Source organism: Muscardinus avellanarius (assembly GCF_963383645.1).
Source record: "Muscardinus avellanarius genome assembly, chromosome: 12".
NCBI lineage: Eukaryota > Metazoa > Chordata > Mammalia > Rodentia > Gliridae > Muscardinus > Muscardinus avellanarius.
In genome coordinates this window covers 41086143-41098189 of record NC_137798.1, presented here as the reverse complement: position 1 = coordinate 41098189, position 12047 = coordinate 41086143, and the positions used below count along the sequence as shown (strand labels likewise).

Here is a 12047-nt window from a genome sequence, read left to right as displayed (position 1 = left end):
TATTAAAGCTTCATTTTACTAAACTAATAATATTTTCAAGTAGATATTATCAAGAATGACAGTACAACATTTTAATTTTATTAAAAGCCTACATAAGTGTTTCTTTTAGATGTTTGGCTTCATACAGCTTTTATGATATTGAGATATATTTTTATAAATATACACATACACATTTATACATAAAATCATTTTAGCGTCACTTGGAAACCACCATATTTATTAGGTTATTAAATGAGAAAAGATTTTTTAGAACCTTTAGGTCGTTTAAAATTTTTAGCCTATATAATGTTAATATTTTTTAAATGTATTTGTATGAACTTTGGTAGAAATAGACATCAACTTTTTATTTAATGTTTTCATTTGGTAATTGATTTATGAGCAATTATATGCAGTACAAATTTTATTCAACTCCAGGTTTCAGTAATGGGCCTATCGTCACACTGCCTTAGCACCTGTTATGGATTTTGAGTCATCTGGCAGCCCATGGGACTTAGATAAAGAAGTACCAGGTGTCCTGCCTGTCTCCTAATTGAGACGCAGTGAAAACAATATAGTCTTGGCAATATGGTTAAAAGGATGGATTAAAGCCCAGCTTTGTCTGCTCTGACAAATCACAGCTTTTCCTTCATGGTGTAGATAGTATCAGCTACTAAAGAATTTTATTAATATAAGGCATCAAAATAGATAATTTGTCATAACCTGTTGCAGGTTTCAGAGAATTTTTATTATTATAGTATAAGTAAACATTAATAATACCAAGGTTTGTACTGTTTAGGGAATTTTATTTTTAACACATATGAAATAGATTGCATGTACCCTGAAGAAATTAGCTACATTAGGAAAAGGTGGAATATCCCTTCCAGATCATTAATTTACCACTTGGTTCGTAAGGTAAGCAGTATAGTTTACTTTTATCTTATAAATGAACCGTGTCGATTAGTACATAGGATAATTAATTAACTATATATTTTCAAAAAATATGCTACTTTACCACTGATAATCATACAGCTCAATAAAATTCTTATTTTTTATTACTCCAGACTCTGCAATAATACTGTCCAAGAATGTTTAAACATATTTCAAGGTCTTTTAAAACTAATGTTTTAAAAGTGTGGTGGTGCACGCTTATAAACCCCGTGTCTGGGAAGTGGAGACAGGTTCGAAGCCAGTCTTCCTGGCTTAAGAAACCCTGTTTCCAAGTAAAATATAAAAAAGTAGGTCTGGGAGTGTAGCCCAGAGGTAGAAGAGTTCCATCCCCAATACCACCAAAAAAAAAAAAACAAAAAAAAAAAAACCACTAATGTTATCTGGTCACAGTAACACAACCTGTAATCCCCGTACCTGGGAGGCTGAGACAGGAGAATCATAGGTTCACGGCCAGCCTGAGCAACTTAGCAAGTATCTCAGCAACTTAGCAAGACCCTGTTTTAAAATAAAAAGCCAGACATGGTGGCGCACGCTTGTAATCCCAGTACTTGGGAGGCTGAGACAGGAGGATTGCGTAGGTTTGAAGCCAGCCTCAGCTACTTAGTAAGGACCTCAGCAATTTAGTGAGACCCTGTTTCCAAATAAAATAGAAAATAGATCTGGGTGTGTAGCCCAAAGTTAGAAAGCCTCTGGGTTCCATCCCCAGTACTACAAAAATAAAATAAAATAAAAAGTAGCCAGGTGTGGTGGCACATGCTTGTAATCCCAGCAGTTGGGAGGCTGAGAAGGGCCTCCCTCAGCCTCCCTAAGTAGCTGAGGCTGTCTGCGAATCAAGATCCTCCGGAGGATTGTGGTTTGCAGCCAGCCTCAACTACTTAGTGAGGCCCTTTGCAACTCAGTGAGACCCTGTTCCAAAATAAAGAATAAAAAATAGGGCTGGGGGTGTAGCTCAAAGGTAGAATGCCCCTGGGTTCCATTCCCAGTACTGCAAATAAATTAAATAAATAAATAGTAAAATAGGGCTGTGGGTATAGCCCAGAGGTAGAACATCCCTGGGTTCAATTCCCATGTTAGGTAGAGATCATACTTTGAGTTTTGGTTGTTTCCTGGGCTAGTGTACCATAGGATACTTTCCTGTGATGTTGGGCAGCTTCCAGAGAGCCACTTGAAGAGGAAGGTAAACAACGTATTACGCTATAATTAACTGTGTTACTAAGATACCAAGTTCAGTAGGTTGAGTGTGTCAGAAGGTGATACCATTCTAAGTAGAGCATCTGAATTTGTTTGTTTGTTTATTGTGGTACTGGGGATTAAACCCAGCAGTGTTCTACCTCCAAGCTACACCTCCAGCCCTAATTTTTATTCTTTATTTTGAAACAGGGTCTCACTAAGTTGCAGAGGGCCTCACCAAGTAGTTGAGGCTGACTGCGAACCTGTGATCCTTCTGTCTCAACCTCCCAAGTATTGGGATTACAAGCATGCACCACTGTACCTGGCTAACTTTTTTAGGTATTATTTTTCAAGGGTGTTATTAACCTCTGTTCTTGTATAGAATGCAAAATCTACCTGACATGGTTTAAACTTAACTTTAAAGGGGTTCTTTTTGTGTGTGTCTGTCTGTCTTTTTTTTTTTTTTTTTTTTTTTTTTGGACTGGGGATCGAACCCAGCGCTTTGCCACTAAGCTACATCCCAGCCCCCTTTATTTTATTTTATCTATACAAATTTTTTTTAAGATTTTCTTCTTTCTTCCTTTTCTATTAATAACCACTTAAATGAATAGAATTAGTCTAAGGACAGCCTTAGACTAATACAGTTATACAGTTATACAACATATGAAGAATATTTAATTTCTTTTAAAAAGTTGTTATAACTAGAAGGGCATGGTGGTGCACGCTTATAATCCCAGCTTTTAGGAGGGTGAGACAGGAGGATAGCGGTGCATGGACAGCCTCAGCTACTTAGTGAGGCCCTTTACAATTCAGTAAGACTTTGTTTCAAAATTAAAAATAGGGCTGGGATGTAACTCAGAGGTAGAATGCCCCTGTTTTCCATCCCCAGTACCACTCACACACAAAAAAAAGTTGTCACAAGTAGTGAGAGAAAATGCTTCATTGATGAATTATGAGCTGTAATTTCAACATTTATAGATTTTTCTATAAAAATAGTATATAATTATTACATTTAAACTTTATTATATTTATTATAGTATAAATATTTACAGAATTATCAACTTTCTTTTCCTTTAATTTTGTACTTTACATATTTTGTGGGGGAGGGTACTGGGGATGGAACCCAGGGGGATTCTACCTCCAGGCTATACTCTCAGACCTATTTTTATATTTTATTTGGAAAAAGGGTCTCACTAAGTTGCTGAGAGCCTCACTAAGTAGCTGAGGCTGGCTTTGAACCTGTGTGATGATTCTGTCTCTGCCTCCCAAGCGCTGGGATTACAAGCATGCGCCACCACACCTGGCTATTCTTTATTTTGAAACAAGGTCTCACAAAATTGTGGAGTGCTTCACTAAGTAGCTGAGGCTGGCCAGGAACCTGTCTCAGCCTCCCAAGTACTGAGATTACAAGCATCCGCCACCACGCCTGGCTTTGCATATTTATACATTGTGCTTTTATTCATTTTTTTGTATGTATGAGAGGGTTATTAGCAAAATCAAAGGGTGAGGTGAGACCAAACCCTCTAAGGCAGTTTGAAATGGGCTCTGGTGGTGTTTTCCTGCTCCTCTTTCCTCATGCCTGCTCTCCTAGTAAACTATACTAGGTGGTAGGGGTGGGGTGCTGGAGATTGATCCCCCCGCAAGGGCATCATTCTCCCTCCAAGCTACACCCCCAATTTTATTTATTTGGAAGCAGCTAAGTTGCTGAGAGCCTTGCTAAGTTGTCAAGGCTGGCTTTGAACCTGCAATCCTCCTGTCTCAGCCTTTCAAGTACTGAGATTACAAGCATATGCCACAATGCCCAGTTTACTTTTCATTTTTGAGACTGAATCACACTAGGTTGTTCAAGGCTGTCCTCAGACCTGTGATCCTGTGTCTCAGCCTCCCAAGTCCTGGGATTACAGGCACGCATCACCACTTCCGGCCTACATTTCTTAACACTCTTAAGTCCAAGTTTTCAGTTCTTCAAATATGTCCATAAAATTGTCTCAGGTGCATTAAAATAGGTTGGAAATTATAGAGTTTAAATATCTTTCATGTGTATTCATATACATATGTTTATGAAATATATACATATATCTATTATACATAGTGTGTGTGTGTGTGTGTGTGTGTGTGTGTGTGTGTGTGTGTGTTACTAGAGATTGAACCCAGGTGCATTCTACCTCCAAGATACACCCCCCAGACCTATTTTTATTTTGGAACAAGGTCTCACTGAGTTGCAAAGGGCCTCAATAAGTAGCTAAGGCTGGCTGCAAACCACGATCCTCCTGTCTTAGAATTTTTTAACAGACAAAATTTCTAAGCTGCTTTTACTATTGGAATTTTTCCTCTTCCTACAATTACCATTCTTGGAATCTTCTAAGATAAGGGAGATGAAATTTTCTAAGTACTAAAACTACAAAGTAGGCACAGAAATATTAAGTGTTCAGCTGCTTACAAAATATTTGATATCTGGCTATAACTATAATTTTCATAATTCCTTTTCATAAAAATTATATTCCTTTTGCATAATACATATGTATATACACAAAAAAATCTACTTTTAGGCTAGTCATAATTACATTTGAAAAATGTATTTGAAAAAAAACCTTTCATCTATTCTCCCTACATATTAATAAAGTTGAAATACTTAACCTTCTGCAGTATCTTTTTATCATATTGTGTGAAGATAAGTTTCTCTGTGAGAAGTCAGAATGTCCTTACATCAGAATAAATAAAAATTTCCTGTGTACATCCACAAATAAGAAATATTATCAAAGAATGTCTTGCACATGAATATACATATTTCTTAAACTGACAGTGAAAATTTTCCTCTTAGAAACAGTACTTGCTATTTACAAAGATATAAACCAAACAACAGTCAACTATTTTCAGCACAGATGTAGGGGCATTTTCTGTTAGTCTGTATTTATATCCTTTAAGACCCCAGAGAAGTAAATAGGAGCAGGTGGTGGTGGTATCTCCATTAACATATAGATACACTGTGGCAAGGAGGATTCATACCTATCTTTCTGGGATCAGGCTAAAATTGAACCCAGTTTCTTAAAGTTTAAAATTAAAAGTAGCTACTTAAAATGTATAATAATGCTAATGTAATATTAATAAGGTACAGATTAAACTATTTCTTTGTTAAAGAGAATGTTTAGTTCCCTTCGTTATTTTTAGTATAGTAATATTCCTACCCCTTTTCTGCTTTTACAGAAAGAAAGGAGGATTAGTGGATAATTGTGTTGCTATGATTGCAGCACCTGTGTGTTATTTCTTTTGATTGGCTAGTTCTACATCGAAGATTCCTAGCAGCTAAGTCTCCCCTTATCAAATGTATTTTTAGCTAATTTTTGCTTGAGTTTTAAATTTACAATGAAAACCTCAATTCAACTTAAATTTGTACTTTTAACTTTTGTTTTGGATTATTTTTAGTTTACCTATACCTTTCTTATCTTATGCATTTCAGTTTTTTTATTTCAATGCCATTGGTAACACTGACTTGCAGTGGAAATATAGCTTGAGTGTCCTCTTGTTGCTAAGCCATCAAATTTGGGTATGCCACTCAATTTATAGGTACTAATAACTCTTCCCTAGAGAGTTGCCTTTTAAGGAATAAGTGTCTAACCTATTATAAAGAGATACAGGAATTAACTGCTTTATATTCTGACTACAATTGCAGGTGCTAATAGCATTGTTTGGAAGTTTATAATCATTACAATCACAAAAGTACCTTATTGTAGACCCAGGACTGTCACTTAAGTACTTAAGAGTTTATTATATGCCCTTAATATGTTTTCTGAAGTGAAGAGGGGAAAGGTATATGTACTGTAGTTTTGGTTGATTTATTTTGATGTTATTTGATTTGGTTACATCAAACTTGGAAAATTATAAAGAACATTTAGCTTTTAGAAGGTGAGTTACCTCAGACTGTATAAAGAACATTTAGCTTTTATTTATCAAGCTAGCTGTTTTCAGAAGTTAATCCCTCCAAAAAGGAAACTTTAGATGTTAGCCTGTGCTGGTATGGGATGTGTGCTATCATTCTCATTCAAAATTAATCATTAATGGTTATTTTCCAGCCAGGCATGCCCGCACACACTTGTAATTCCAGTACTTGGGAGGCTGAGACTGGAGGATCACAGGTTCAAGGCCAGCCTCAGGAATTTAGTGAGACCCTCCCTCAGCAACTTAAATCTGTTTCAAACTTAAAGAAAAAAATTTAAAGGACTGGAGGTATAGCTTAGGCTGCCCCTGGGTTTAACCCTTGGTACCAAAAAGGTTATTTTCCTTTACTCTGCCACTTATACTTAAATTTTTAAAAATCATTTTAGGAAACAGAATTCTCATTAATGAAGATATGTTATAATTTTATTAAATACATTGTGTGCTTTATAAAAGATGGAAATGTTATAGCTGGAGAATTTTTATTTTGTGCCACTATCGCTATATGTTCAGGTTTTTCCAGTTTTATAAACCTCATTTTGCATGGCAAAGTAGAATTACCCTTCAAAATGTGTTTTTTAATAATTTTTTTGGTTTGATAAATTTACTATATTAGAAATATCTCCCTGTTTTAGAAATATTAACATATGCTTTTTTCTGCCTAATTTTTCATGGAAACTCAAAATATAATAAGATAAAGTAAAATATTTCATTTAAAGGCCCTCTGAAAGTAGAGCATTTTCAAAGCAGGTAGGTGTCTCCACCCTACTTTTCATGAAGCGTTTTACCCATTCAAGCAGACTTTTAAAAACAGCTTGTTTTGATAGCAGACTGTTCTCCTGTGGGCCTTCAGCCTTTGCTTCCTGGCAGCACCTTTGGTGCGAAAAGAGAGTGATCAATTGGGAGACTATCAGTGCCAGCATGCATAGAGTGATAAGTTAACACACCACTGGGAATTTCTAGGGCCCACCAAGATACTTCACTTCTAATGTGCTAACAAGCTCATTTTTCTACCTCTTGCCTCTTCAGTTATTTTTTTTTCTCAGAAGAGCTTAGAAGTTGAGTGCATCAGGCATAATGAAAAGCTCTGTAGGAGGGAGAAGCAATAACCCCATTTTTCCCTTTTCAGCCAAATAGAAAATTAGTTTCTGGTAATACACAAAGGCCAGTATTTTTTGTACAAGGGGCACTGCTGTGAATCAAAGGACTCTATTAACTGCAGAAAATTCGGCAGCTGTGAATCTCCCCCAATGGAAAAAAAAGTACTTTCCAACAAGTTGTGAGATATGTAGTATTATTTAGATTGAACCATCAGTTTCATCCTCTTCCATTTATAACCATACACCCTCTTTAAAAGTGTGCTATATTACTTTTCTAGGTTAAATTGGGCTCAAAAATGTCTGTGTTATCCTTCCATAAAATCTTTACCACTAGTATTCCATTAAGATGTATGACTACAATGCACCAATAAAAAGTTAAAAAAATAAAAAATAAATCTTTACTATCAGTCATGTTAATATAGCATCTTATCCTATTGCTGCCCATTTCAGAAATAAAATTCTTTTGACGTGGAACCCCAGTGCACAGAATTGAAGATAATAGATTGTAAAGAACTGAAATTTAAATTATTTCAATATTTGATGCATAAATGGTAATACAAGAAAAGAATACACAAACCACCTAAAGAACTAACGATAAAGTCAAACGGATGATAAACATGCTGTAGTCATACCTTTCACTCTTAGTCTTTTTACCTCTTCTTAATAAACTTGTATAAATTGCAGCTGCCCCAGGACTCTCTCGTTGAATTACCAGTTTGAATTATCTTCTTATTTTCCTTGGTCTGGGTTATAGGCTTTGTTCACAATTTCTAGAATTGTAGAACTTTAATAATTGAATTGTAATTTTAAAAAGAAAAAGGAATTTTGAAGAGAAAATATTAGAGGGGTTTTTAGAAGAAATTTCAGTGAAAAAAGAACCAATAGGCAGATTTTTATTTTCCTTATTTAAATGTCTTATGTACATTTTTTATTATCCTTATTTAAATGTCAACATAGCACACTGAGTACAGCAGGAAAACTTTTAAAAGTTGTAGAAGAAAGGTTAACTGATTTTTCAGTTCAGGAACTATACGACATGAAGTCAGCATGGGAGTTTTTCCTGATAATTGTATGTTGCTGCCTGCTGCTCTACATTTTGACAGCCATTTCCATAGTTGCTTTCGTGAACAACAGAAATATTCTCTCTCTTTCTCGCCCTTTCTGTGCTAACAGCACAATCAGACCTGCTGAAACAGGAAGCCTGGAGTGGGTTGTTCAAAAGCAACAACACTTCACGGTACTGGTTGCTTGTCAATAATATCAGAGAAGAAAACGTGGTGAAAGGGAAGTACAGTATTTTTCTGTCAGTGTCAGTGCCCTGTAGATGCTTTGTTAGACAGTATTTAGGAGTCCTGTGGACTCTTTGCAAATATTCCTGCTTGTTTCAGTGTTATAATTGACAAGGTATTTTTTCCTGACATACAGATTCAGCTATGTATTTATCTTAACCGCATGGAGTTATTCGAGGATTATAGCAACAGTAGACTTCCATTCAAAATGAGAACAATTGTTGAGAAAACGTAAGGATTTTAGCAAATGAAGAAGATATGCAGGAATTTTTCACAATAAGTCTTTACCAGTGAAAAATATAGAATTTTGGATATAATGTTTTAAGCAGCATTATTTATTGCATAGCTTTTGGGAGTAAATCTGCAGGTGGAAGCTGATTAACAAGATAAGAGGAGCCCAGGCTAATCTCACAGCATTTGAATTCTTTCTGAAGTAAACTGTTCTCTCTTCCAACAGCTTGGTATTATTATTTTCTAATAAATGCCTCCCTGTTAAGCTGTCATTCATAGTGGCATCATGAGGAATAAATATACATTAGGAAGTATACTGTCATGCTTTAAGAAAGCATACTTCTAATTGTATGCAAGAACAATTAATGAATAATTTGTTAAGAAGCAATAGTTTAGCAGACATAAATGTCCTTTTTGATGAGATCTCTTCTTTTCCAAAGTAAGTTGCGTATAAGTTCATCCTTAATAGAAGGAAATCAGCTACGAAGAGAGAGCACGATATCTGCAAACAATTGTCCAGCACCATTTAGAACCAACAACATTTGAAGATTTTGCAGCCCAAGTTTTTTCTCCAGCTCCCTACCATCATTTACCAACTGATGCCGGTAAGATTAAAAACAAGTATTAGTTATTGTCATTGGAACTTGAAATGCAATACCCTTTACTTTTTTTCTAAAAACTTACTTGAATAAAATTAAAATCATTGAAGTATAAATATTTTCATTACTATTTGAATTTGGCCTATAAATTTGATTCACTTCCTTTTATCTAATTGCAGTTCCTGAAAAAAGTCAATTTTCATACAAGTATGTGCAACATGTTTTATCTGAGCTAATAGCCAACGACTCTCACATCTGATGGTATCATTACTGAAATATTTGTAAAAGAATCACAAGCTGAATGCGCACTCTGAACTTGAGAGGATCAGATTTTATGGCCAAGGATATTTCCCTGTCATCTCTGATTCTACAAGTAAAGCTTAATCAGTCTAGATTTAGAAGCAATTGATACAGCACATTATGTTATAATATCTAAAGATTGTTAAGAGGGTACTGCATTCATATAGTTAACTAATTTTGAAGAAATCAGTAAGAAAATAAATGACTCATGGCCTTCCTATTCTGTAATATCTTGCACTCCTTATGATTGTTTCATTTATTTTATTTTCCCTCTTTAGATCATTAAATATCAGTTCTGTTTATCTGAAGGTAAGATAAAGTGTCAACCAAAACACCCTCTGTTCTCCCATTTCCTTTTTTTCAAAATTAGCAAGCTCTAAGCTTGTAACTCAGACAATAAAACTTAACACTGCCCTGGTTCATACTAAACATTTCAGAAATTGTCACTAAAATTTTTCCAGAATTATACTAACTCAGGTCTGCATGAAACACTAACATGGTTTGGGGATTAAAATAACTAATGATAGAACCCCTTTGCTGAAATTAGTTATACCTTGTTATATTGACTCTTTTTTGTTTGTTTGTTTCTCAGCATGAAAAAGTAGCCCTAGTGAAGAGAAGTGGTGTGTCTTTGTATTCTGTAGTGTGTTGCATTGTTACTGCATATCTTACTCATCAGTTGGTGATTCTCATGTGCTTCGCACAGTGCCTAGGCACCTGAAATGCAAAGGGGACTGTCGCAGTGGTGTTCAAGGGAAGCAGGAAAGGAGAACATAATATGAAGTTAATCCTAATAAGCCTTTAGATTCTCCTTTATGCTAAATCAGTTTTCTTTATACTAAATAAGGTTAAAAGGTACAGCCCTCTTTTTTAACCTAATCTATTTGAAAAAAAATTACTGTAATTCTCAATAGAGGCTTAGTTAATGGGATTAAAGCTTCCATTCCTGTCATCATTAGTTTGCCATTAAAAAAATAATTTTACCAAAAATCTTAGATCCCTTTCAATTAATAGAAAAGACCCAGCAAGAAGAAAATCATGTTGGGAGAGGCTGAATCTTCTGAAAATAAGATAAATTGTAAGATTTTATTTAATTGATTGATACTATCTTAAATTATAGTTTGGCATTAAGAAAGAAGGTAAAAAAGGATATTAAAAGTAAACTAATAAACAGCACAAATGAAAACTGAGTGTACCTGGCAATCTCGTTTAATAAAATAGAATATCTGATCAAATATCAGACTATATTAACATAAATATGAGTAACATTTTTGTATCATATAGTCGAGCCATAAATTTTACAACTAAAAAATGCTGATAATGATACAGCATTTGGACTAGTTTTTCCCCTTATATTTATAAAGGCAGTTCAATTTTAATGTAATTACTCATCAAAGGAATCTTTCAAATTTGTCATCCTAATGTTCTTTTCATATTTTGCATATTATCATGCATTTTAGCAAGATATACATTATGGGAAATAATTCATATTTTCACATTCTGATAATTAAATAAAAGATGCTACAGCAGCCAAGTCAAGGCTCTCTTAGCCTCATTTTTAATGTAGTAGTATGTTCTTACCAATTTATTTTACAAGTTGTTTAAAGTAAGACATGATTGTCTACCAAGCAGTAAGAAAAATGTGAATTTGAACATAACCTAATGTTATACTATAAATTTTTTTCAGTTTTTTAAAATCATCTTTGCCTTTAGGAACCTTAAATACATACACTCTACTTTTTAAAGGGTATTCTTGCCTGTAAATAACTTATGATGGTATTACTGAATACATTTTTCAGATTTTAATAGTTATGACAAGCCAGGCATGGTGGTGCATGCTTGTAATCTCAGTACTTAGGGGCTGAGACAGGAAGAGCTCAGGTTGAAGCCAGCCTCAGTAATTTAGTGAGGCTGTCAGCAACTCAGTGAGAACCTATTTCCAAAAAATAAAAAGGGCTGGGAATGATACAGCTCGGAGGTAGAATGCCTCCGTTCAATCCCCAGTAAACACACACACACACACACACACACACACACACACACACACACACACACACACTCTAGTACATAGTTATGATAGAATTTTTATCAGAGTGCTTTTCAGTTCAACACAATAAAATAAAAAATATGTACTCCTATAGTATCAAAAGAATATCTGAAAAATTACTGTCACTTATTTCAAATCTTGATTTTCCTATCATTTTCTGCCCCATACATATAGTAAGTGCTCTCTTTAAAGTTTTAAGTAAAGTCAAGGTGAGAGAGAGAAAACATGAAATAAGTGACATCGTGATAGCAATTTGCACCTGACTTCTGGCTTGCATAAATGACATAATAGCTGGGCGTGGTAGCTCACCCTTGTAATCCCAGTACTTGGGAGGCTAAAACAGGAGGATCTGGGTTCAAGGCCAGCCTCAGCTACTTAGCCCCTCCCAATTTAGTTAGATCCTATTTCAAAATAAAGAATAAAAAGCCCAGTGTGGTGGCCCATGCTTGTA

At 34.9% G+C, this 12047-nt stretch overlaps 1 protein-coding gene across 3 annotated transcripts in view; it reads left to right on the top strand.

The window, feature by feature from the left end:
* RALGAPA1 (Ral GTPase activating protein catalytic subunit alpha 1) overlaps positions 1 to 12047 on the top strand; it is a gene marked incomplete at both ends in the record, with an annotated part of 259063 nt that overhangs the window by 234443 nt on the left and 12573 nt on the right. For all 3 annotated transcript variants that reach the window (XM_080708297.1, XM_080708295.1, XM_080708296.1), the window contains one exon: positions 9131 to 9255. In XM_080708297.1, coding sequence (XP_080564423.1) covers positions 9131 to 9255 — 125 coding nt within the window. The remainder of the gene's footprint in view (positions 1 to 9130; positions 9256 to 12047) is intronic.